The sequence below is a fragment of the Phyllopteryx taeniolatus genome, chromosome 11 (genome assembly GCF_024500385.1).
Source record: "Phyllopteryx taeniolatus isolate TA_2022b chromosome 11, UOR_Ptae_1.2, whole genome shotgun sequence".
Taxonomy (NCBI): domain Eukaryota; kingdom Metazoa; phylum Chordata; class Actinopteri; order Syngnathiformes; family Syngnathidae; genus Phyllopteryx; species Phyllopteryx taeniolatus.
The window spans coordinates 28,170,780-28,198,177 of record NC_084512.1 but is presented as its reverse complement, the minus strand read 5'-3'; the positions used below and the strand labels follow the sequence as shown (position 1 = coordinate 28,198,177).

The 27,398-nt window shown below is 42.9% G+C and overlaps 2 protein-coding genes and 1 long non-coding RNA gene across 9 annotated transcripts in view; 2 read left to right on the top strand and 1 right to left on the bottom strand.

Moving 5' to 3' along the window:
- The window catches only part of LOC133485703 (uncharacterized), a 58,640-nt gene extending 50,471 nt beyond the window's left edge, over positions 1 to 8,169 (top strand). For both annotated transcript variants that reach the window (XR_009790775.1, XR_009790769.1), the window contains one exon: positions 5,013 to 8,169. This is a non-coding gene — a long non-coding RNA (uncharacterized LOC133485703). The remainder of the gene's footprint in view (positions 1 to 5,012) is intronic.
- ccdc172 (coiled-coil domain containing 172) overlaps positions 1 to 27,398 on the bottom strand; it is a 90,725-nt gene that overhangs the window by 50,359 nt on the left and 12,968 nt on the right. The window lies entirely within an intron of this gene.
- Positions 24,285 to 27,359, top strand: si:ch1073-126c3.2 (uncharacterized protein LOC555816 homolog). 3 transcript variants are annotated; one of them, XM_061789870.1, is made up of 7 exons: positions 24,285 to 24,454; positions 24,729 to 24,793; positions 24,883 to 24,965; positions 25,637 to 25,745; positions 26,627 to 26,739; positions 26,809 to 26,923; positions 27,080 to 27,359. In XM_061789870.1, exons 2-7 carry the CDS (start codon positions 24,751 to 24,753, stop codon positions 27,253 to 27,255), a joined length of 639 nt encoding a protein of 212 aa, XP_061645854.1. In that variant the 5' UTR covers positions 24,285 to 24,454; positions 24,729 to 24,750; the 3' UTR covers positions 27,256 to 27,359. The 3 variants fall into 3 exon arrangements, with proteins under 3 accessions (XP_061645854.1, XP_061645852.1, XP_061645853.1); XM_061789868.1 differs by lacking the exon at positions 24,285 to 24,454 and adding an exon at positions 24,504 to 24,532; XM_061789869.1 differs by lacking the exon at positions 24,285 to 24,454 and adding an exon at positions 24,580 to 24,605.

Below are 27,398 nucleotides of genomic sequence, written 5' to 3'. Positions count from 1 at the left end.
ACTTGGAGACCGCCCTCCGACCCGCTGTTCACATATTTATGAATGAATTACATCTGACATCCACACACCAATGAGCTCCGAATCTGTAAGCCTGTGTCCTGATCTAATTCACCAAAGTCACATTAGACCCGCGGTCTACCTACTGCATCGGACTTAGATGAGGTCGATTAGCCGGTACACCCATCTTGTCGCAGAGCGGTCTGCCAAATTTGCAAACACACGCAGCGAGCCTTGCACTTGCACGAAAATCAAGAAAGGCCGTTTTTTGCGCTCTGCTGCAGAGCCACTGTCTACGAAAATACAGAGCCCAATACGTCTCCTCGAAGTTTGTCGCAATACAATCAAGGATGGTTCACGTTCAATCTTTAGGAGACAAAGCGACCCGTCTGGTCTGCGACTGGACTTTATTGGTCATGTTCGACAAAGTTTCTCTTGACTATTTGCCAGATTTAATTAAGAGCGAACCGGCTAAGTGTCGTATTGCAAAATCATTTGTAATTGCTTTAAGAGCTCCAAGTACTCTGGTAGTGTTCCTTGCGGTTAATGAATGCAAATGTAGCGTGTTCTGATTGCTGAAAGCAATCGTCTCTTCTAAAACCACCTTGTGAGCTTTTCTGTGAAAATGAAGGCATTTTCTTGAGAGGGGGACTTATTTGAATGTAAATTATGGATTATTTGAAAGCAGTTTGAGGCACAAAGTGATCTATTACGGCGCTGATTGATTGAGTCAGAGAGAGGCCAGGGAAGGAGCTTTTTGTTCCCGGACGGCTAATGATGTTGTCTTCACACAGACGACGTGTCTATTTATGTCCGTTTTTCACAGCAAGCGGTTTTATTTAACATGATTTACCACCCGCAAAAGATGTTCTGATCCCAGGCTAAGTGAGCCAGGCGGACGCCGTCTCCTGGTGCCGGTCGATAGCAACACGGCTAGATTATGTCCACGCGTACATCGATACTGCCTCAGTCTTGGACAGCGGCGCGCAACCCATCTTGGACAGATTCTCTATCATGGGTAACAAGACTAGCATTCGTTTTTGTTACAAATGGAGCAGAGGTCGTCTTCGAGAGTCATTCAAGGACATAAAGTGTCTTAACAGGTCACCAGAGAGGCATTCAGGATATACTTTGTTTCTTGGCATTTTGGAAATGTTCCACTTAGGCATGGCCAAAGGTTAGCTTAGTTTAGCTATAGTACACGTACAGTAGCAGTTGCATTTAAGCGTCTTTTGATGCATTAACTGGAGACGTAGTTAGGGTACACGTTAGTTTGGAAATGATCCACAAAGGCATGCTTGTGAGTTAGCTTAGCATTAGCCGGAGATGGATATTCCGGAACAGTTTCAGCAAAGCTCCTGAACCCAAGCTAACATGTCAGCACGAGGCCGTGGAGGAGTGCCCGCTATGGATGTGCCCGTGAGTACACGGCAAATGATTGAAACCTCGTCGGTCACGCCTTCTGTCTCTGGTTGTTTTTCCTCGGTCACAGTGGTAACTTAAAAATCGAATTCCAGATACAAGATGGGGCCAGAGAGGGATGATTTTTGCACAGATAGTACCAATACTGTATATTATTGTCAGATAACACTGACAGTTTTAACCAATATGACAAAAGGTGATTTTTTTTCTATTTTGAAAATTTTAAACTCCCCTTTAATCAAAACAGAAGAATACAAGCAATCGGATATCCTCAAACCTGAATCAGGCCTCAGTGATAAAAAAATAAAATAATCAAGTATAATATAATAAATCAACACCGATACGGGGCACAAATCACTTGGCTGTGGATGTAAAAAGCGGACGCCGGCGGGTATCACTTGAACCCATTCAGACCTTTGAGAGGGAACGTTGTGGGAATGCCACTCGCACCCCCCACTCCAACCACGCCCCTCAGGCGAGCCAGCATCAGGGCAGGCGGGGGAGGGGGGCGGTTGCTTGGTCTGTGCCGCCGTTTGGTGGACCACTGGGTTTGGTCTTTCATCCGTCTGAAGCAGAATGTGATTCAAGACAGCAAATGGAATTTTCATGCCGTAGTTTTGTCACGCGGCAACATTTGCGTTCAAAGGTTTACCTCAAAGCAAGCTGCCGCCGCTACAAGAAGTTGGATTTCATTGCTTCTATGAAAATATGACAATACGAACGCAAGATGCAACGTGGGGACACCAATGTCATCATTCTCCCGTCTGCTGGGGGAAAACAAACAACCACAGCGGGGGAGGGAGAGCGCGATCGATGGTTGCCACGGCGACACGGCTCGCGCACAGAGACGCAAACACCTGCTGTCCGACGGGGCTCTAAATCAATAGGGATCTCGCACGGATACATCGGGATAAAGTTTGGGGATCAGCTGAGAGTTACGGCCTGTAGAACCCCCCCCCCCCCCCCCCCCACCCCCCAGACGTAGAATGGAGGCGATATTCAATGGTTGAATTTGCATGTTTACATGTTGTATAGGCGGCACGGTGGACAACTGGGTAGCACATCTGCCTCACAGTTGTGAGGACCGACGTTCAAATCCCGGCCCCGCCTGTGTGGAGTTTGCATGTTCTCCCCTGCTCCCACATCCCCAAAACATGCGCCGTAGGTTGATTGAAGACTCTGAATTGCCCTTCGGTGCGAATGTGAGTGCAAATGGTTGTTTGTTTGGATGTGCCATGCGATTGGCTGGCGACCGGTTCAGGGTGTACCCCGCCTCTCGCCCGGAGATAGCTGGGATAGGCGTTACAGAAAATGGATGGATGGACATGTTGTATAAATACCGAGAAACATTTATTTCCATGACACGACAACGAGGGAGTTGGGTCAAAACAGCCTTACTATGGACACCAAATCAAATCTTACCTTAGTGAGTGCAACTCGCACCGACTTGTATTGTAACTATTTGTAAGTATTTGGTTACCACGGGCACCAGTGGGTGTAGGTGTTTCAACACCCACATTTTTCCCAGTGAAAGGGAGTGTTTCGACAGCCACATTCTTACTGTTGTATTTGTAAAAACTGCCTCAACTATTGACAGCAAACAATCAAATGTATCATGAACCTAAACTTAGACGTGAGCATGTTTTAGCGATCATTCTTTGGTTGCCAGGGCTGGCGCATCGTGTTTAAAAACCCGAAAACACTTTTCCTGGTCAAAGGGTTCAACATCCACACTTGTCGCGCTGTTCTTGCAAAAACAGCCTCACTAAGCAACCCCAAAAACTTCTTTTGATGTGAGAAATTCAGCATTAAGTATGGAGTTACCATGGGTGTCACACCCACATTTTTCACCACAATTTTGGGTCAAAACAGCCACAAACGCTATGCCTGAGTTCCTTGAATCAGTTTTACTTTCATGACATCCCAATGAGCGACTTACTCAACACTCGCACTTTTCCCCGCTGTCTTAGCAAAAATTGCCTTACTACCGAGACCAGACAGGAACGCGTACCGCAAACTTTAACTCTGATGTGAATCACTTTCAGCGAGTAACAATTTGGTTAACAGGGGCGTCGCAACTGTGGGGATGTGGCTGTTTCAATACCCACACATTTCCCAATTAAAGGGTTCAACACCCACATCTTTTCCGCTAAAGCTACAAAAACAGCTTGAATACGGAAAGCAAACAATCAAACGAAATTAGATTTGAGCAACTTGACCAGGTTACCAGGGGCATCTTTTAGCACCCACACTTTTCCCTGTGAAAAGGTTAAACATAGTCCCGTCGGCAGCTTTTTGACATTACGGTAAAAGGCATTCCCCATACTTTTGCACAGCCACCTCGTCACCATTTTTCTGTGTTTTATGTTCAGATTCTGGATTGTTGTTGGACTTTTGATCCTGTTTAAGTCAAATAGGACGATATGACCAGAGCTGAACCATGTACATGTTGAAAAAGTAACTTTATCGCTGTAATTCCCCACCGACTGTTGCACATGAGCCTTCCTCTCCCAAATTCCCCCTCTCAGTCTCAGTTCCACTTAAAACCTCCAGAAGTGGAAGAGGAAGGCGCATACACAGAGAGCGATGGCGGACGCTAATCCCGTTAGCCTGCTAATCGGCGTCGACGTGCGGTCCAGACGGGCGATGCGCGGCTAACAGCAGCTGCCTGCCGGGGAGGGGTCTGCGGATCCATTACCCATTATCATCCCGGGGCTCTCGGGGATTAATGTGGATCAAGTGAGGGAGCGCGAGAGAAAGGGAAAAAAAGCGACTTAGCCTCATATCCCGTTGGATTTCCGCCAGGCGATCCCACTCGCCGCGCAGTTATTAGGCGCACGGAAAAGCCGGCCACGCCGTGCTATCCGCTGTGACGGTAATTGAAAAGTAGATGAAGTCACTTAATGTATTTGCTGTCAGGGAAAAAGACTCCGGTGGCGGACACAATCTCACTGAGTTTTGTGGAGTCCAATCGGGATTTCCGAGAAGAAGCTAGAGTATGGAGTCAAAAGTAGCAATCGATCGATTAGCGGATAAAATAGAGGTTGTGCCATTAGTTGTTCTTCAGTCCTGAGGCACAGACACAGAATAGGAGTTTGAAGTCGGCCCGACTTCTGATCAGTGTAGACTATCAGTCATCCAGGTCATGGTTGAATCGAGGCAACTGCACTATTATTTGAAGACATTTCACCTTTAATCACCTTTAAGACTTCCTCAGTTCTAGATTTTTAGCTGCGGAGTCTCCCTATTTACACCTCAGGCGACACATCAATGACGAGTAGACCCACAACAAAGTCTCAAGAAGTCTGCCATTTGGATTTGAAGCAGCCTCTTTAGGCTCATTTCCAGGGCTCCGTCAAAGACAAACTTTTCCTCAAGATTTCCTCCATCTGACACCAAATTTGAAGTAAGTAACAAGACAGACGGATAACACCAAATTGTGAGTCACTGGAGTTTTTGTCATTGCGTGTGGGCAGCGCATGGCAGCAAAGTTTGATGACTCTTGGACAGACAACCTGGAATATTTGGAAATTCAGCCAGTTGGAAGTCACTTTGAAATTTGAATCGATTCTGTTCATTCCCTTTATGGACAGAATTTCTAGGCGCAGCCGAGGTGTTGAGGGGGTCCCGTTTGTTGGCCTGAGCACTGCGTAACTGCTTTTTGCAGATGATGTGGTTCTGACGGCTTCATGGAACTTGTGATCTTCAACCCGACGGTGAAGCGGCCGGGATGAAAATGAACACCAAAATGAAGAGATCCTGCCCCAAGTGGAGGAGTTCAAGGGTCTCGGGGTGCGGGAAGAATGGAGCGGGAAATTGACAGCGTCAGTCGGTCGTGGTGAATATTCGATTTACCGGTCAATCTACGTTCCTTCCCTCAGCCGTGGTCACGAGCTGTGGGTCGTGACCAAAAGAACAAGATCGTGACCGAAATGAGCTTCCTCCGCAGGGTGTATGGGCTTTCCCTGCGAGAATAGGGTGAGAATCTCGTTCATCGTCGAGCCGCTGCTCCTCCGCATCGAGAGGAGCCAGATGAGGTGGCTCGGGCATTTGAGTAGGACGCAACCTGGACGCGCTGCTTAAGCTGCTGCCCCTGTGACCCGACCGACCCCGGATAAGTGGAAGAAAACGGCTGCATGGATAGACATGAAATTTAGCAGATACGTCAATCATGAATAGACCCAATAAAGACAAGGGAAGTCTGCCATTTTGGTTTGAAGCGGCCATATTAAGACCCTTTTCAAAGACCAACTGTGTCTGGAGATTTGTCCGAGAGCAACCACATTTGAAAGCCGTTTAGCAGACACAAATGCAGAACACTAAATTGCAGCAAAATGTGAAATTTGGTAGAAATGTCTATCACGAGTCACGCACAAAGAAGTGTCGAGAAGCTATGCCTGAAGACACGAGCGGTCTGCCATTTTCAGAGTCATGGTTCCTGAAACTCTGCACACTTTCATTGAGTCCCCGGTTTCTCTCGCTCTTTTCCTGTATATTCCTTCTGAAGGAGAACTTGTCGGAGGTGTTAGGTCTCGTCACACATCTGCTCCTCCTCTTCAGCACATCTGATGAGTGAGATGAGTCACGGTTAGCGGAGGATGCCGTTATGAAGCGATCGTCCCCGCTAATGAAGCAAGCGTCCCCGCTGTTGTCGCCGTCCACCGGTGCCAGGTCCTGGGTCGCTTTAATCGGCCTGTCCGATTTTCCCCAGTCCGCTTTCAATTATGACGCGCTAAACGCTAGCGTCGGCGTGCCCGGGGAGGAAATCAAACCGTGTACAAACCGCGGCAGCTTGCCACTGAAAATCAAATCTGGCATCACAGACGGGCCGCAGTGCAGCCAGGGGTTGTGAAGCGGGTCGAGCTGTGTTTAGCGGGCTAATTTTAGCCACAAGGCGCACTTGGAAACGGGAAGAAGATGGTGGAGTGGGAGTTATCACGTGGGTATGGAGCGCTGATGAAAGGGAGGTCAATTCATAACTTAACATCGTTATTTTTGCATTCACTCCAATTTGACAATCGAAATTTCACTATGAAGGCTAGTAATAAAATTGTGCAATTACCTCATTTACTGCTGTGGACAGATCTATTTGTCAACTGCATTGCAACTGTTTACTGCCACCTGACGATGGAGATATGATATTTCGCCGATGCATCAAAATTCCCACACACTGAAAATCAAGTCTGGCGTCACGGGCGGGCCGGAGCCCAGAGCGCCGCAGAGCGTGCTAATTTAGCCTCGCTGCCCCGCACTTGAAAACGGAAAGAAGATGGTGAGCGGTCCAGCCGTCGTCGCCGCATGGGCACGGAGAGGAGATGAAGAAGAGGAAGGTGAAGGTGGCACCGTGTCGTTTATTGAAGATGAATATGTTACATGCGACGCACTCTCGGGTTCATCGTTCGGATGGCACTGTGCAGTGAGTGTGAGAGTGTGTGTTTCCTGAAGGTGCTTATTTTCCTCAAAGCGGCGCTCGTCACAACGATCTAACGCCACACTGCCATCTATGGGCGGCCTGTTGCACTTGTTCAGGAAAAGGCAGCTTTTGGTTTGACTGGCTCTACTTTGCCATCAAAGCAAAATACTTGTTCATAAAAATTCTATATTAGGCAGACAAATGTTACATTTTTGCCTCAAAACCACGAGCTCTTGACACTAAAACAGTCCTTTTTATTCCACATAAGGCTACAGTATATTGAGCCATGAAAACAAGACTACATTTGGCAATTCAAATGATATATTTGCTACAGCAGGTGTAGTGATGTTACATTTTGCTTCAAAACACTCCACTTTGACATGTTTAACAATTTGACACTATAGTTTGCCATGAGAAGCATAGAAATGTCTCAAAATACACTAGTTCTCCACATAAATAAATACTACCTTGCCATTCAAACATATTTGCTCACAAAAGGTTATACTACGTTTGCCTCAAAACAATTTAATTTTGACATTTTAGACCGTATAATTTGCCATGAGAAGGATAGAAATGTGTTCTAACAGGCTACTTCCTCATATCAATGTAATATGTTACCATTAAAACAATATTTGCTCACAAAAAAATGTTGTGTGTGCAACACAATGTTGTTGTTTGGCCTCGAAACCATTACATTTCTACATCGACACTATATTTTACCTCGAGGAGGTCAGAAATGTGTATATTTTGGCACAAAACCAAAAAATTGAAAAACATCATTTTGCCCAAATAGCATTAAATATCGTCACAGGAAAATGATTACGTTTGGCCTGGAAAGCTTTGACTTTTCGCACAGAAATACAAAATGGTGCCGTTGGGTGACATTAGGCTATAAAAATGTTGTTTGCCTCACAAAAGTAGTTATTCAGGAGAAGGCTACTTTAGGCCACAAAAACATTTTTGGATTTAAAAGCCACGTTTTTGCCACGAAAAGAATATACATTTGTTAAACAGGCTGGTCTGACCAGAACAAAGAGGTCAGAGCATATGACTCCAATTCCAAAGTCTTTACACTGGCTTCCAGTCAGCTTGAGAATAGATTGTAAAGTTCTGCTACTGGTCTATAAATCACTAAACGGTTTAGGTCCTGAACACATGAATGGAATGCTAATGGAATATGAAGGCAGTAGGGCTCTGAGATGGACAGACTCGGGTCAAATAGCGGAGCACAGGGTCCAACGCAAACACGGTGAAGCAGCATTTGGCGATTATGCGGCACGCAAATGGAAGACGTTGCCAACAGAAGTGACGTCAGCCCCAAGTGGGAATGTGTTGAAGTCCAGGTTAAAAACTCTTCTTTTTTAGAGTATTTCCACTTTTAAATGATATTTCTTTCACTGTACGCTGTTTTAATTGTACTTTTATTTTGTGTTTGTTTTCTCTTTGTTTTAAATGTTTATAAGCTGTTTTTTTCCTTTGTTTTGAAATGCTTGTAATCATGTAAAGCACATTGAGTTGCCTCATGTGTGAAATGCGCCATCTAAATAAATTTGCTTTGCTTTGCTTCAGTCTCCCACACACGTAATTGATATTTGCAAAGAAAGCAATACATTTGCTCACAAAAAGGCTACATTCGGCCCGCGGCACACCGAGCGACGCGAAAGCAACTGAACTTGGCCACTATTAGATGTCAAAAAGGCCTTCAAAAAAAAAAGGGCCTCCGCCACTATATCAAGCTCATCCAGTTATCATTACACCTGCAGCCCGGCCGGCTCAGACCACGCTGCCACTTTTCCCCGACAGCAATTCGGTGACGCGCTGACCCGAGATCCATTCTGGCAGAGGGGATTTATCGCCCAACTTTTCATTTGGATTTGTCACCCAGCTCCCCCTCACCCACTTGTCCCTCTCCCTCCTCCCAGTCAATGTCGACTAGTGAACGGTGTCTTTATGAAGGCGTCAGCTGATTTTCCTCACTGGAGCGAACTGCTCTAATTGGAAGTAATGCTTATTGGGCACAGCGCAGATTTATTGAGTGCACTGTATCAGCAAAGGCGGGAGATCGTTGGGGGGTCGGGGTGTCGGAGGCGGCAAACACAGCAGGTGGGCACGAGAACAAGATGGCGGAAGGCGAGCAAGTGTGCGTGCATGTGTCTTTGATGTGAGAAAAAAGGGGAGCTACGGGAGGGACTTGGACCGCTCGCCGCATCTCTCGCAGATTCTGCTTTGATTCGTTTCCTCAGTCGCAATGTGACAAACACAATGTGGATCCACTGTAGTGGAGAATCTGCTTTACAAAACGTGCTCCGGGCTAATTGGACGTTTGCGAGTACAGAGGAATGGTAGGGGGCAAAAATGTGGTTGCGTGTTGTAACCTCTCGACTTCGGAAACCATCAAAACATATTTAAAGTCCCTGTGAAATGCTGTTTATTGCCACTCGCAGTCAAAGTTTACAGTCAAACTAAAGATAAAACAAAGAGAAGTACAGCTTGAGTATTTAAAACAACCACACAGCTAAGTTTATTAGTCGGCTCGTTTAATGCTAAGGCTAAATAGCATCGATGTTGCGGTGCCATAACCCATTAAGCAACTGACTGAACGGTGCAACGACACAGTAGACAGACAATATAACAGTACTCGGTCATCTATTCTTTATCCTCTGCATAGAACGACTAATTTTAGTGCTGTGCTGATGAGCTGAGTTTGTCTGTGTTATAGTGCCCTCAGGTGGCTAATGCGGGAACACTCTGAGCAGCACAATGGCCATTCGATTGATGCGCCGCAACAAAAACTGTTTCATTCTATTTAACTATGTCATTACTTTATGTTCCTTATGAAGTATAATATTATGCATTGCTATTTTTCCTCATTAAAATGCACATTACAACAAATGTTGTTTTTTGGGAGTGGGGGGAGGGGGGGTGGGGTGAAGGTTGGAACAAATTTAATGGCATTTCCATAGGAAAAGATGAGTTAAGAGATTGGTCACACAACCAATTGAACTCATATCTCAAGGCACCACTGAAAATATCCATCCATCCATTTTCTGAGCCGCTTCTCCTCACGCGGGTCGCGGGCGTGCCGGAGCCTATCCCAGCTGTCATCGGGCAGGAGGCGGGGTACACCCTGAACTGGTTGCCAGCCAATCGCAGGGCACATACAAACAAACAACCAGTCGCACTCACAGTCACACCTACGGGCAATTTAGAGTCCCCAATTAATGCATGTTTTTGGGATGTGGGAGGAAACCGGAGTGCCCGGTTATTACAACAACAAAAAAGAGGATTACCGTAATTTCTCGTGTATAATGCGCACCCATGTATAATATGCACCCCCCAAAGTTGACCTCAAATTTCTGGAAAACCCTTCTACCTATGCATAATGCTTATTTACAATGCATGATTTTGCTTCTACCCATATGATCAAAACATGAAGTATCTGTATTTTGTTAGTTTTTAAGTTGAAGTTAAGCACTTTATTTGAACATGTAATACTTTATTTTTATTTACTTGCTCTTATTTTGAAATTCACAGCCTTACTTTTATTTAGTAAATGAGAAAACCCACAGTTGTGCTTATATGTTTGATTACCAGGCAGAATTTATAAGATGGGCACAGTTCTTTAAAGAAGACATGACACGCCAGGCGAAACACATTTCATTTTATTTTAATGGGATTCAAATTAAACTGTCAAGCATTTCAGAAAAGCGTTATCATTGAACAAAACATAACCATAAAGAAATTAATGATGGTTGTTGTTCAGTTATCAGTCATATTTAAAAAAAAAACTATATTTAACAAATTCTGCCAGGGTATGTAAACTTTTGAGCACAACTGTACATATATGCAGTCATACGTACCCCTATCATATTGGAATGAAAGTGTAGGCTACACCTTTTTCATAACCTCTAGGTGGCGCTGGCATTTTAGAATGAAAGTGTACACCTTTCTCATAACCTCTAGGTGGAGCTCGCATATTGTAATGAAACTGTACAGCTTTTTCATAAGCTCTAGATGGCGGCATACATTTATAAAATGTGAAAGTTCTGTTCATTTTCTCCTATACCTATGCATACTTATGCACTATTGACTTGATAATTTTTTTTGGGGGGGGGGGGGGGGGGGGGAGGAATCCATATTATACCCGAGTAAGTTGCAATATTATATTGATTATTTTTCTTATTTTACAATGACGGAACTTCTAACATGCCCAGAAATATATTTTAGATTAAATTACTAGACAAAAATATTCTATTTCACCAGGAACAGCAAAGAAATTGCCCAAGTTGGCGATCTTATCGCTCACGCAGGAGACAAAGACAAGGTGAAAGAAACCAGACGCGCTGGCGGCTAGCATCAAATTGAATGAGCACTAACAAAAAAAAAAGAAAAGAAAAAGTGAGATGCTGGCTGGCGCTTTCATTAAGGAGGCTAATGGCGTACACGGGCCACGAGCCGCTGTTAGCCACGGGGAGAGCTATTAAGAAGCCGGGCCGGAGACAGCCCTGATGAAGAGCTGATTATAAAAGCCACTGGAAGGAAAATGAGTCGGGAAGTCCAAGCCCAGCGGAAGAATCCCAGGGCCGGACAGATAAAGAATAGCTGAGTGCTGTCCTGATTGTTTTTATCTTTGACCTTTTGAAGGGAAAACTGGATTTCTGATGAATAACAACATGGAGCATGCAAACAAATTACCTTTGGTCATTTTTCTGGCTTCGGCAGTATTATTAGAAAATATTTCCAATGTTTTCTTGACATATATATATTTTTTTTAATTTTGGTGCCGCTGTTTAGCAAGAGAAAGCCAAAATAACAAAGGAACAAAGAAAAGTCGACATTTTACAACTTCTGAGCTAGAGGAGAAGCATTTATGTAGGAATTATTTAGGGGAAATTAGTCTAGAGTACATTTTGGTTGCCTTGTTTTAGCATTTGAAAGGCTAAAATATTAGAAAAAGATCAAACTTGACCCAGTAAAAACTTGGAGGTGGTATCAGAAAAGGTTTTCATAAAAAAAAAAAGGAGAAAACATGACAGGCATGCAATAACTGTTTGCTGACCGTCGTGGAATCTAAGTAATATTTCATCATCATCATCATCATTTATTACTGTAAGACACTGTAAAATGATACCGTTTAAACATTAACAGTGTACTTAAATATAGGAAAATTTAAAAAAACTACTTAATGATTCAATTGAAATGTATTGCACACATAAAAGTTAAATAAACCTTGTACCTCAAGAAATGCTTTTAAAAGGTTTATAAATAATTAAATGCAAGTGTATTGTGCTTAAAAGTTAAATGCAACTGTACTGTAAAAACGTTTCTAAAAAGTTTAAGACACTGTAACATGACGCACACTTTGAGCCTTCACTGATTCTGAGCCCACGTACCACACTTTGAGAACCACTGCTGTCGAGTGTTTCACTCATGACAGAAGGTAACTTGGATATCATGAGCTTCTCAGAGCTACGGAACCACTACGTCACACATCATGACTCGTGAGTGGCTAGTAATAAATATCATTTGAGCATTACGTGTTTTTGTGTTCAATTACAATAACATTTTTATGATTTCTATTATTATTTCAGAAGTAGCAGCTGAAGGCCTCTTTATAGTCCCGCGTAGTATCTAGGTCCATTTGTTCTAGTAGACAGAGCTCGAGCTAAAGAGAATTTATTGTGGCAATAAATGAACTTAAAAGATTTTTGCAAATGGCGGCAATATAACAAAGAGTGACAAATTTAAGGGGTCTGAATACTTTCTGTACACATTCGAAACAGGGATCCAACAAGTAACCAGTAGCACAACTAATTTTAGACTGGAGTTCCACTGGGAAACGTTTGAGGTACATTCATTTTCTGAAAAATTGGTTTTGTTCACTTCCTGAAGGTGAAGTTTGTCCCATTACTTATATCTAAATATAAATAGTGTATGTAAGTGTATAGTGTCATTCATACAGTAAATCTCTCAATCAGTAGCATGACACATTTCTGAGTAGAGTTCTTCAGGGAAATGTTTTACGTCCATTCATATTATGTCAAATTGAACAAAACACTTTTTTTTTTAGCACAGAAAGGCCCACATCTCAGGAACATTGGGGTAAAAAATACTTGAGATTTTTATTTTTATTTTTTTATAAATATATGCATTCGCACATTAATTCACTTGCTGCACGGCCACAACTGACACCCTGAGGTACTAAACGCACAGAGAGGCTAACAGTTAGCCAGCTCACAGCCAGTCGCCATCCGGTGCCAACGACAGCCAACGCTAGACTCTCATTCACTGACTCCCAAGTCACTCAACATGCCAGGCCCCGCCTTTTAAAGCCACACACATTCCAGGTAAACAAATGACATCAGTATAAATATACAGTATTTTGCTTCCTTGTTTTAGCATGGAAAGGTCAAAGTATTAGGAACAGATGAAAGTCGACCCAGTCATTTTCTGGCTTTGGCGGTAGTATCGTAAAATATTTCAAGAGGTTTTCATTGTTGGAAAATATTTAGCATGGAAAAGTTAAAAAAAATATTTGAAAGAGATCATTTAAACTATCCATCCATCTATATTCTGAACTGTTCACTAGGGTAGCGGGGTGTGAAGTCGGTCCGCAAATTTTCCAGCTTCAGATGTAACATCAGAAAATATTTCAGGATGTTTTCATTTTTGTTTTTTAAATATTTGCCGTCACTTTTGTAACACAGAAAGCCCAAAATATTAGTAAGAGAACAAAGTCAACCTGGTAATTTTTAAGGTTTCATAGTTAATACCCCAAAATATTTCAAGATGTTTTTTTTTTTTTTTTTTTTTAAATTTACATCCCCTTTTGTAGCATGGAAAGTCCAAAATATTAGTCACAGAACAAAGTCGACCTGGTAATTTTGACGGCATCAGAGGTAGAATCAGAAAAACATTCCAGAGGTTATATATCAATATATCAATATACTTTATATTCCCATATTCCCAAAATATTAGGAACAAATCAATGTCGACCCACCGGGTAAATTTTGGAGCATTTATTTTGATTGACAGTGTTATAGAGAGTCCTCGTAAAGCCAACACACATTGCATAAGCTGTTTATAAAGTAGAGACAGGATGCTGTTGTGTTTGCTTCTTTTTTTTTTCTAAAGTGTGTACACATTTGCATTGCTGTGTGTTTTAGGAGCGGCGTGGAAACGCTCCAGTTGTCGTCAATGTAGTGTGAACGGGCCCCGCAGCCGCCCAATGTTTGTTTGGCCATCTGCTCATCTGCTCGTCTGTCTGTCCGTCTCAAACTAACTGCCGCAATGTGCAACACTTTCATCAACACAATCACCCACTACACTGTCTTCTCTTGCATTTTATATCATTCGAAGAACGTGACTTGGCAGCAAGGCACCCCGGGAAATTAAATCCAAACAGGCTCGGTCGGTGCTTGGGTAAAATAAACGAGTTTGGATAAATATTAACGTGCCTTTTCATGCAAAATAAACGAGAAGGCGCTCGGCCAACTCTTAAACATCTTCAACGACAAATTGTCATAATTGACGAACGGCGCCCACCGCTGACTCATCTCAACGCGTCAAGTGTTAAAAGTCCTGAGGCGCTTCAAAGGAGATATCGTATGCAATTTTTTGATCCAGCCCTCCATTCATTTATAACACTGCTTCTCCTGGTTAGGGTTGCGGGGCGCTGGAGCCTATCCCAGCTGACTTCGGGCGAAAGGCGGACTACAGCCTGAACCGGTCGCCAGTCAGTCAAAGGGCACACAGACACGGACAACCATTCGACAGTTTCAAAATTGTCTTGACTCACTCAATAAAGACTCATTCATACTATTCATCAACTGGAATCCAAACGTTTACCGCTACCGCCGAGGGCCTCGCTCAGCTCGTCTGTGACTTTCAAGCTTGTAGACAACTGCACTCGCAAAACGATGCCAGTAGATGGCGGCATTGCGTCACTTGGGATTTGAGGTCAGCACAGTTTTTGAGTCGCAGATAAAGATTAGGGGCTGACTTTCAGCTTGTCCCCTCAATTATGAGGGAGAGAAACGTCAACATGTTGGAAGTCGGACAAGTTCCGGCACCTCACACTCTGTGTGCTATATGTTGGGATAAATGTTGCCCCCTCGACATCCATTGCAGCCTGGTCATCCCTCCCTCCCCTTTTTTGAGTTTTGAGTTTTTCCTTGCCCAATTTGGGGGTTTAGATTAGAGGATGTCGTCAATCATTAGCAACTGTGGGCCTGTGAAGCCCTTTGACTCCTTTGGGACTACGGGCTATACAAATGAACTTGACTTGACTTGAATATGTGTCGCAGTACGGAGTAGAAAGTGCGTCGCGACTGTGACAAAAGATGACGCAGTCACCGAGCCATATGGTGAGCCAGCATCGTTCGCGCCACGTTTCTGTCAATAAATTATTTAGCACCCAAAAACACTTTCTCATTCTTGTTTTATAGTTTGAGGTGTCACCAAAGCAAACAAATTAATAAAAAAATCAAACAAATATTAGCGTCTAGCTCAGTGTTCTGCTTGAAATGTTTCTTTTCACAAAAAGCTTGTTTGCCGCTTCTTGTTTTTTGGTGAATCCAACCCATGTTCTACTGCGGACGTGCTTAAGGGTCTACTTTCTTTTGCTGGGTTCTATATTTATATTTGTCACAGAAAACAATAGTCTGTTGGTGTTGAAAGATCAGTCAAAATGCAAAATTCTAAAACTGCTGACAATGTGGGGATCTCTTCTCTGAAAATGGCTGCCAGTCCATCAATTAAGTAGTTTACACAGAGGCAATCATCAAATTGATCTTAACCAAAAAGGTGAAATCATTTTGAAAACCTTTTGCAACACTAGCTTGATTTTCATCTCGAGTGAAAGACTGCATAAGTAGCATTATGAGCAGTATTGTAACTTTACCAACATTTCGACTTTGATACTATATTATACCTGCTTTATAAAGCACCTTGATTCTGGTAGTGAAAAACTAACGCGGCAAAAACCTAAAACATCAGTAAAAGCAGTGCACTCATAGCCGACAAAACAACTTCAAATTATTTGTATTTTGATAATATTAGGATACATTTGATAAAATGAACATTTTTAAACACTTCTGAACATTTGAACACAAAACGTTGACCATTTGTAAGCACTATTCAACATTTCATATATTGATTTTATATCACTTTTACGATACTATTTTTTATCAGCTTATAGTGTGCAGTGTGCTCTGATTTGACTGCATTTGATTTCTTCCCTAGTAAACAATACAGTGTTTGTTTCATCGCTAATGACTCGATGCAACTGCGTGGCTGGGGGCTGTACACTCCACTCGGCTAAAAACGGTATTTATGAATTGCCGCGTCAAATGCAAGCAGTCTGGAACAAGACTGCTGATCGCAAAATAATGGACACTTGTTTGACTTGAAAGCAAGTCTTTGAAATGTGTCACATGCTAACATGTCTCTCTTCGACATGTAGGATTATTATTGAAGGTTAAATAAACACTTTTCAGATTGTTAATGCTAATGTGTGCGACTTTGGGACTTTTGAACCAAACAACTGCACTCGGAACTAAATGTAGTAAAAACGTCACTAACTATGCACAAGTGTTTCTGAATCTGTGATTGAGAATTTATTTATTTATTGTGTCATTTAGAGGGGGAATTATGTGCATTTTAGCATTTGAGTGACTTTTTTAAAAATTGCTCACAGAAATTTTAGTAGCTGAATTGTTGCTAGGTGCCTTTTGGACCAAAAAAGTCGCTGTACCGTTTGAAAGGTGCCACTCAAAAGGTTGAAGCGTCACTTTCCCTCTCAGGCCGTTGTCTATATACGTGTACGGGTTAGCATTAGCATGTGAGTCACATGCGTCAAATGCAGAGCGGTCGCATTGTGCATGTCAGCTTGCGTTCAAGTCATCCCCCCAAAATAAATAAAGTCAAGAAAAAGCGAAAAGGTGCTCTTGTGAGAGCAGACGCCTCGGTGAACACATCAGAGCGTCACTTTGAAATGTCAGCGTTGTCTTTGGATTGCGTCCCCGCCTGAACAAACTGAAAAACACACACACACACACACACACACAAGCGCATGTACACACTCGACGTCCTTATTAGCTCGTTTTTTTCCCCCACTCAGCTCAGCAGAGGGAAAAGTTCACGAACAAGACAACTTCCTCCGCCTCGCTGCTCACTCGTGTTACGAAGGCGTGAGGAAATGGAGCATGCGACGCACGCACGCACGCCAGCTTCAACTTGTCACACTGGAGTAACACACTAAACTTTCCCAAGTCACCCATGGCCACAAATGTTGGAAATTGAAGGACCTTTATTCATTAAATGACCATTAGATCATCCCTCTTTTAAATACTAGGTTTGACAAAAGTGACATTTTTAAGAGTTAAGGCCACTTTTGAAAGTAAAATTTAAGATATTGCGTTGACGATATACGTTTACGGGTCATATGAAATTAATAGTATGACAAAACAATTTAACAGTACGATATTTTTGATCCAGATCCTGGAAAGTGAATTAACAAAATTATTTCTAAAATCATTATAGATATTTTAAGACAGGTGGCACGGTGGACGACTGGTTGGAGCGTCTGCCTCACAGTTCTGAGGACCAGGGTTCAAATCCCGGCCCCGCCTGTGGGGCGTTTGCATGTTCTCCCCGTGCCTGCGTGGCTTTTCTCCGGGTACTCCGGTTTCCTCCCACATCCCCAAAACATGCATGGTATAGGTTCATTGACAACTCTAAATTGCCCGTAGGTGTGAATCTGAGTGCGAATGCTTGTTTGTTTGTATGTGCCCTGCGATTGGCAGGCAACCAGTTCAGGGTGTACCCCGCCTCCTGCTGGGATTGGCTCCAGCACGCCCGCGACCCTTGTGAGGCGAAGCGGCTCAGAAAATGGATGGATGGATGGATATTTTAAGATAATTGCTAAAAACATGCAGACTGAGAACTATGTAGTACTGAATTGTGGAGCTATAGCATTAAAGCGATTTTCACCATTTCAGTTTTCCTGATTTCTTTGGGCGTGGCTTTAAAAAAACAGAGCAAGCAAAATTTGAGCACATTCTTTCGCATCGGCGGTTGTCCGGCGCAGTTGCGACGTGCAGTCAGCTAGCTAGCTACAGTATTCCTACAACCCGAAAATGCATCTTCTCTTCGGATAGTCTGTTTAGAGCGCCTTATTGTCGGCGGTGAGTGCAAGCGTGTGGACACCAACCCAGTGGGATGTAGTCCAGCTACCGGAGGTTTTAAGCGGATAGATTTTCGAGGCTCAAACATAAGAAAGATGCTAGACAAAGTAGAATCCATTTTCCCAGGTCGTAGAAGTTGAGCGGGGCGTGGTTAGAGCACGCTCATCGGACACGCCCGCAGCATTTGAGAGGGGAGAGAAAGTCCTGATTTTTAAAGCCTCCTTTAAGATACTTGGCGTGAATTTGTTTACTATTCAAATTTGGCAGGGTTGATAAATTGGTGTGTCAAAATCTCCATTTTCACTTTAAGGATAAGAACAGCATTTTTGAACACTCAACTTCCAAGGTGTTGTGAGGCTCCGCAGAGGCATGAGTGTGACTATGAAGCATAAACGTTTGCAATCCAGCAAACAAAAATCATTTACATATAGAAGAATAAAGCTGCATTTTAATGCCATATCATCACATTTATGTGCACTGGGCTTGATGCAATTATGGGAAATCCTCTGCTATGAGCCGGCAGAGTAGAAAAGTAGCGCAAACTCCGAATAAAATCAACACATTCACTGCGGGCTGAAGATTATAAAGGAAGATTTATCAGCGGGCTGAGTGTTAGATAAAAACTTTAATAAACCTCAGTGGAATTATTCTGCCAGGGGTGGCTCAAATATTACAAAAAGCCATATAAACCAAACATGTTAAAATAAATAAAATACATAAAAAGTTGCAGATTACTTTTACTGAGTGGTAGGGCTAGGCGATTAATCGATTTTTATCAATTATGTTCTTATCGATTGTTTTCTAGCGGGTTCCGTAGTTTAAAGTGTGGCTGTGCTGATGTGCGCTGCTTACACTAACAACATGGCTGAGATTAGCATGGAGCTTGTTTACAAAAAGCACAGGCACTGCCGTAAATCACATTGGTGTGTTCTCCGGTATGGAAATGCGGGTAAAGGCAACCTGCAGAAGGCATTAGGCACACGCTTTCTATGCGGGCGCACGGGTGGCATAATTTAGAAGTCTTCGTTCAAACGTGAGCATGGCAAAATGTTTCATAGAGAGTAGTAGTGTGAAAAGCTTTTAGCGCACATTAGCCGCATCAATCTAGTCCACAACAGCCAACAGGTCGCCACTTCTCTTTTTGTTTTGTATATGTGCTAATTCATTCACGCCTCCGCAGTGGCAAATTGTTGTTTTGTTGTTTTTGCAAATGGAAGAAAAATCACACACTGTGTTGCTGGATTATTTCTGTGTTAACCAGCGGAAAACAGCAACAACTCTTTGCAACACATTTGTATGGTCAACGTTCTTTGTCACCTCAGCCAATCGTCAAAGGACTGCATGCATAGACAATACACAGCTTATTTTACGTTATATCGTATGCTAGTGTGGATACTAGCAATGAATCAAGCTTTGCTATACACGGGAAGAAGAAAAAAAGGAAGACAGATGTAGACGCGTGTGTATAGTTGTGTTTTGATTTTGTAGTCATGGAAATAATAAATTTAGTCACACTCATGCATGATATGCTGCTTGCGGCTATGTTTAGCTTAAGTAAATAAGGACAAAAGTAAGAAAGAAAATATTTGTGGACGTGGATAGTCGTACATGAATTTCATGGAATTAAGACCATTTAGTCAAGACAATGCATGATATGCTGCCTGCCGCTATGCCTTGACTAACTCCGGAAGAAGAAAAAGACATTGAACTTGTGGATGAATAAATTCATACATTAATGTCACAGAAATAGCTTAGTTAGTCAAGCTGGTGCATGATATGCAGCTCACTGCACAATGCTTCACTGATCTCAGAAGGAAAACTAAGAAATCAGATTCTGTTGCCTGGATAGTCGGACTATGCTGTTATGGAAATATGGTTATGGTTCTTTTCTCAAGATACTGCATGACATGCTGCCTGTTGCATAAAACATAAATTGAACTGGTCGATGTGTAGATATTTGCATTGATATCATGGTCAATTCTTCTTTAGTCACAACAGTGCATGATATACTGTAGTAGTAATGATAGAAGACTGCAGCAGCTTGAAATAGAAAGTCAAGTAGGTGGCGGAGGCTCGCACATCTCGTAGGGAATAAGGCGACGAGGACAGGTGATAAACAAGAGCACGCTAAGCCATTTGCAGCGCGTAAATATTTGATCAATTAATAGCTTCCGCCATCTGTCGTGCACTTGTGATGACGAGGTTCTCGTAATTCACCGCAGGCTCATCTGGATTATTTAGTCCAAACCATTAATGTTGTACACAATCCATTTTGAGATGCCTCTGGATTTTTGTTTTTTTTTTCCCATAGGAAATAATGGGAATAATCCATTCTTGGGTCAAACTGTCGCCAGTCTTACAAAAGTAGAATTTAAAGGAGATGAGGTTTGCAAACTTTTGTGCCCAATTTGATTTTTAAAAGGGTTAAATGGGGCAAGCTATTCGTAGATTAGATTTTTAAAACATGTTTTTAAAATGAATATGTAAAATACATTGCATGTCTAAATTGTGTTCTTTGATTTAATTAACCAATGACTGAATAAAAATAAACAATACTGTGTATGCAAATTGTTATTTTACAAATATACTTTATTTACAATAAATAAATTGAATTATTTAATGAGAAATGAATAAAAACAAATTCAAAATGTCTACAAGTAACTTAATTCAAATTCTTTTTTTGTTTATTTAGATTATTATAATTATATTATACAGATGGCCCAGGTCATTCTTTGATACATAAAAAAAATAGGTAAATTCTATATGTACAGTATTTAATAACCCATGCAAACAAAATGCATAATATGTCTTCGTTAAAGGTACAAACCTGCTCTTAATTTGTGGTTTATGAGGCCTGACGTTATCCCACCTGCACACTCACATCCTGGGTAATTAATGAGAGTAAAGCAGTAAAGTACGTTCTGCGGCTTCCCGCCACGCTGAGGCCGTTTGATGGCTCACGGCGGGAGAGCCGAGCGATGTTGCGAATTAAAAGGCTGTTTGACTTCGTTCCGTCCGACGCAATTTTCACACGAATCCCACAAAAGCTCTGAGTGGGGCTGTAAAATGTGTTTACGACATCGACAAACGCACAAAAGTAATTACAACAAGCTAATACATGTTATTAGCCATTTCTAAACCAGGCCCGCTGGCTCGCTAGCCTTGCATGTTCCAGAATGCTAATGAGGTAGGGCTAATCTCAGATTGGCAGTCAATTCATTTTTACTTGTATATGAAATCCGTTTTCCTCAAATTAGCTAAAATTAACAAAAATATGTTTCTATTATTTCTGTGGAAGTTGCTTTACATTAATGCTGGAGGGAAAATTTGTTTTGAAGCTTGTGAAGTATCGGGAGAAAAAAGCAAATGCCTGGGACAAAAAGCAGGACTTGTTTTGGGGGGGGGGGGGGGGGGGGGTGTCATGATTTGCTTTTATTATAAAAGAAGGGGGGAAAAAAATAAAAAAAAATAAAAAATCTCATTGTTGTGACAAAAAATAGTTTCTATTTTCAGGCAATATCGCCCAGCTCGAGTGAGTCCAGAGGTGCCATGACTTGTGAGTTTTTGCCCCCCCCCCAAGTAATAAAATAATGAAATCCCACCATCACAATCACAATCAGATTTATTTACCAGGTAAGTCAAAAAAAGCACAAGGAATTTGTCTCTAGTAGGTGGAGCAGCTGTAGTACGACAACAGGCAGCCATTGTGACAAACAATACTTTGGGGACATAAAACCACAGTTTGGAGAGTCACTGAGCAATGAAAGGTTACAGATGATGTGGTAATGCTAATACAATTACAAGTGTGCAAATGGTGCAGAGTCCTCAGGAAATTTAAGCAGTCTAAAGTGACTAGTAGTGTGACAATCGGGAACAGTGACAATTGTGTAAATGGTGCAAATAGTTCTCAAGCACGAGTGGCCAGTATAGGTCAACAATATGCAAATAGTGCAGAGTGACGAGACTACTACAGTGAGTGCACGAATAATGTAGTAGTGTCTTAAAAGAGATGTCCAAAATTGACAGCATGTTACAATGGAATTGTAAGTTAACTGTTTAAGCAAGATTGCAAGAAGGAAGAAGCTGTTGGAATGTTTACTGGTTTTGGTTCGCATTGTTCGATAGCGCCTACCGGAGGGAAGGAGCTGGAAGTGGTGGTGACCAGGATGTGGAGCATCCAAGAGGATTTTGCATACCCTTGTCTTAGTTCTGGTAGTGTTCAAGTCCTCAAGGGTGGGTAGGTGGGTACAGACCTTTTTTTCGGCAGTCCTGACTGTCCGTTGCAATCGGAGTTTGTCCTTTTTTGTGGTAGCACCAAACCAGACTGTGATGGAAGAACCGGACCGATTCGATGACTGCTGTGTAGAACTGCCTCAACAGGAGCGTGGCAGACCGGGCTTCCTCAGAAGCCGCAGGAAGTACATCCTCTGCTGTGCTTTTTTGATGTTGGTCTCCCACTTCAGGTCCCGAGAGAACTGTGATTCCCAGAAACTTGAAGGTCTCGACACTTGACACAGGGCAGTTGGACAGCGTGAGGGGCAGTTGTGGCAAAGGATGCTTCCTGAAGTGTCCTTTTCAAATCTGCAGTAGGTGCTGTTCAAGTTGTCAGCCAGTCCTTTGGGGGGGGGGGGTCGTTTGTGAGCCCGAGCCGACGTAGGAAGCGTCTCAACTGGGCCGAGGAGAAGAAGGACCGGACTGGAGGCCAGCGGTCAGAGGTCGTCTTTTCCCATGAAATCAAGGAAAATCGGGAATCAAGGTCCAAGGGTTTGGAGGAAGACGGCTGAAGAACAGAACCCAACCTGCTTGAGGTCCATTGTGAAATATCCACAGTGAGTCATGATTTGGGGTTCAATGTCCAGTCCAGGTGTTGGTCAAATCCAAGGTCACTGCAACAGTGTACCAAAATGTTTTAGAGGACTCGATGATTCCCTCTGCTGAGGATCTGTACGGAGATGCAGATTTCATCTTCCAGAAGGACCTGGCCCCTGCCCATGCCATCACAGCGCTTGACTGGCCAGCCAACTCGCCCGATCTAAACCCCATTGAGAATCGATGGGATATTATCAAGAGCCCAAAATGGAAGCCCAAATTATGTAACAATTGTTTACATTGTGGGCCCTGAATTTATAATCTATGAAAGTTTAACTTTTTGAATGGAATTATGGAAAAAAACCTTTCCATGATATTTTTTTTTTTTTGGAAAGGGTCTGTATATGTCGGTGGCAGTAAATGGTTGAATTCCAGTTGATGAATAGAAACGTCCAAGGCAGTCAATGAGTTCATCTGTTCCAGCACCAAGAAAACCACACACACACACACACACACACACACAAATCGTATGTGTCTTTAAAAAGACAAAATGTACTGCAATTGCAATCACTTAATGGCTCACTGATAAGCACAATGGATGAGAACCCACATGCCAGTCAACTAACAGCGTTGGGTGTATCTGCCATATCACAGCATGCACAGCGTCACTCTGATTTGACAGGATGAAAGTGGTGGAAAAACACACACGCCAGCACAAAGCGGGAGAGACGAAATGCAAAGGCAAAGAGTTCAACGGCGGCACACTGAAAACGATGACAAGTCTCCGGGGCAGCTGGAATCAAAGGCAAAGAGACAATTGTGCGCGTTAACGAGCTCAATCATTTCTGCTAAAAGCTTCAATTATTCATGCGGCTGCTGATTGTCACGCATCCATAATGGATCACATCACCTTTTATTATTCACGCGCTTGGCGGCGCGATGTTTGCTTTCGTGCTGACATATGGCGTTAACGCTGCAGACTCACTCACTGAGTGGCGGTAGCCTGCCTGTGCTCATAGCGTGGCCTAACAGCACCGCCATCAGGACACACATCGCCAGAAGCCCCGACCAGGAATTTCAAGAAGAACAGTGCGCATTCCAGTCCGCAAATTCCCCTTTCAGGCTGAATGAAGACCTTCCTCGGGAGCTTGGCATTTTTGACAGGCCCAGGAAACGGGCTCGGCATAGATCAATCACAATCGTCTTTGCATCTCCAAAGTTGTGTGTTGATTATAATGGACTTGAATTTAATCCTACAGACGGTTCATTTGTGACACGCGTGAATGGTGTCATGTCATTGCTAATGGAATGAAATGATGTCATTGAGGAATGATGGTCTCAATTCCCCCAAACATTCCTACCTCGTCCCGCCTTGTTCCTCTGTTAATATCCGCATCTCCTCGATGGAATTTCTGGTGGGAGGAGCTAGGAAGTAGCAAAGGAGAAATGAGACGAGCCCCATGTGTTTGTGTTTTTCCAGTCGTTAAGGTGACCGTCGGTGAGCGCGGCACCTGCTTCCCATTGTCATCAGCTGAGTAGGTTCATCCTACATCCTACATTTGGTGGACATCTATCAAACCTAACAAAAAGCTATACTTGAAAATACTCTACTATAATTTGCAACAAGGTAGGTGTGGTGCGTTGCCTTATCAGCCTGATAAATGTTCAGATTACCTTGGAATGTAGTTCCAATGCAGAACAAAAGGTACCAAGAACCAATTGTTTCTGCTAATTTTGCCAATTAAGAAGAATCTTCATTTCATTTCCATGCTGCATGGGTAAAAGCGACCATGAACTAGCTGTTTTGAAATGAACGTTGACTTCACTATTGACCAATTCTGTAAACTTTGCTCCCAAAGGCTGAGTCAACAAATTCACTGCCTCTGTTTGGTGTGTTTTAGTTGTGCTGGACAACATACAAAGATGGCACTTAAAGGAATATTGGCGTATCTCTGCTTGCTAGCAGGTAATGTTAGCAGAAAGAGATGTATATTTCAATGTTTACGATGAGACAATGTCTTTTTTTTTTTTTTTTTTTTTCTTTTCTTCTGGTAGTGTTTCCGTACTCTCAACAGGATGACGTTGAAATGAAGAACTGCAGCTCTCAGTTGCTGGAGGACCTAACTTCTGATCTCGAGGTATTTCTAAGGTCCAGCGCGTGATGTCTAACAAGTTCAAGGATCTTTTTGTTCTTGGTACTTGTAGGTCCTCCGACTATAGAAAAAGGATGCATAAATGTTTCGACCATGGGAAATTATTCTGGCGATGTTTAAAAGTGAAAAATCAGATTATTTTAAGTTTATAAACCCCAACCAAATGTTATTGAATCTTTCGTAAGCACTAACCCTGACACAAATTATTTAGACAACTCTTCCCGTGGCCCAAAATCTCCTCGTTCCGGTGGTGCAATGCACCCCAATATAAAATTATGAAGCTACTGTTTGGACTTGGTGCCACGGTGGGCGACTGGTTAGAGCATCTGCCTCACAGTTCTGAGGTCCGGGGTTCAATCCCAGACTCCGCCTTTGTGGAGTTTGCATGTTCTCCCGCACTCCGTTTTCCTCCCACATCCCAAAAACATGCGTGGTAGGTTAACTAAATTGCCCGTAGGTGTGAATGTGAGTGCGAATGGTTGTTTGTTTTCTATGTGCCCTGCGATTGGCTGGCAACCAGTTCATGGTGTACCCCGCCTCCTGCCCGATGATAGCTGGGATTGGCTCCAGCAGCGGCTCAGAAAATGGATGGATGGATGTTTGGACATGTACTCAAAAACGGCACGTTAAAATGTGTTCCTGGTATGATACACCAGGTGGCAGTAGAGTGCAGCATAAAGCAGAATTGGACCCCACAGCAGAGGGCGACCTTGCTGGTCTACATGAGGAATCTGACTGAGGTGCTGCACACACAACAGCTGAGAGGTAAAAAAGCTCAAACTACTTCTTAAAAGAACATTTTGGACAATTAATCCCATGTTTAAAGGATCTGTAGAGCGTCCACAAAGTACAAATGGCTCAATTATTTGCTTTGTCAACAGTATTGGTACTGCATAAACGGATTTCAATAAATTGAAGTGACAAAATGTGCCAAATAAGAATCATTACATTTGCTGTCATTTGGTAGTGCAGTTCTGGATAAGAGGTGAGAAATCGACATTTATCTTATGGTTAAATAGTAAAAATGTCACAGTCTTGATGTCACGTGAGACGTTACCATTCTGAACAAAGGAGTAAGTCTACAAGTGATGTTGCTTTTTCTTTGGTTATTTTATGCATTTCTTGCAGATGCAACCAGAGAAAAGGGAAATGGAGCTCAGTGCAAGATGGAAAAGTACCACACAATTCCTAATATTCACTCCTCATTTTAGCAACCTAATGTTACAATAATCAGAATCAGAATCATCTTTATTTGCCTCCAGTACGACAACAGACAGTCAATATACCTGTATTACAGTCTGCTCAATGGGCAGCGCGCTGGTTAGTGGTTTACGCGTCTGTCTTACATTTTGGGGGTTCGAATCTCAGCTACAGGTTTTTTTTTTTTTTCCTCCCACATTCCCAAAAAACATGTTAGCTTCACTTACAGTAAGACTAAATTGTCCATAAGTGCAAGTGTGAATGCTTGTCTGTGTGCCCTGATATTGACTTGGCCACCAGATTCTAATGAGGTCTGGTGCTGCTGAAAATGGATGAACACTCTCCTCACCATCCGATAAACTGACTAGAAATCCTCGCTGTGACATTTGCACACGTAAAACAATGTTTGAAAATCCTGACTTGTCAAAAGTGCCGTTTACATTCAGAATGCCAAGGAGCCGAGCCCGTGAAATGCCCGGAGCCCGAGGTTCCTGAAAACGGAGGTTTGGTGTGCGCCACCGTGGCTAACGCTCGCTACTGCAAACCCATGTGCAACCATGTAAGCGTCACACATCAGGGGGAGGAGAAGTGGGTGAAGTTGACATGACGAGCTTGTCTCCTCCCGCAGGGTTACGACTTTGCCTTCCTGAGGAGAAGTCGCGTGTTTGAAGAGTGTAGCGCGGCGACAGGTTACAAGTGGAGCAGTCAGTACGTAGGTGGAAACAAGCTGGCTTTTTGTAACGGTGGGTGAAAGAGTGGAAGGACTTTTTAGGACGTTTCTCCGTTGTACCACGTGTAGTTGTCACCAATCCAGTCTTGAATTCTGCTACTACACTATACTAATAACTAAACTACTCTATTAATACTGCCACTCTTTGTCGCGTCTCTGCTGCCTCTAGAAGCGACTCGAGCGGTGGGGCCCGAGACGGCGTACTTTGCCAAAGACGAGGACTGCCTGACCACCAAGCGGAGCGAACAAACGAAGAGCGACATCCTTCAAGACTTCACAGAGGAGCTCAAGCGTCACGACGGCGTAAACGGAGACATCGAGTCACTGTGCCTGGTGTGTGGATAAATTCAAACCCAGTGTACAAGGAACTTTGTGGAAATCAAATGTTCACTTTTAAACTTTGGGCAATTTGGCCTCTGAATAAAACAATACTTGTTACAAAGTGCAAATGAGTTTCAAATCACCTAATCAATGTGACTAATTCTATT

What these genes read in the sequence shown, in the direction of transcription:
- si:ch1073-126c3.2 (XM_061789868.1), top strand. An exon ending in GCACACACAACAGCTGAGAG is followed by an intron (nt 25,746 to 26,626) that starts GTAAAAAAGCTC and finishes GTTTACATTCAG; the next exon opens with AATGCCAAGGAGCCGAGCCC. An exon ending in CAAGCTGGCTTTTTGTAACG is followed by an intron (nt 26,924 to 27,079) that starts GTGGGTGAAAGA and finishes TGCTGCCTCTAG; the next exon opens with AAGCGACTCGAGCGGTGGGG.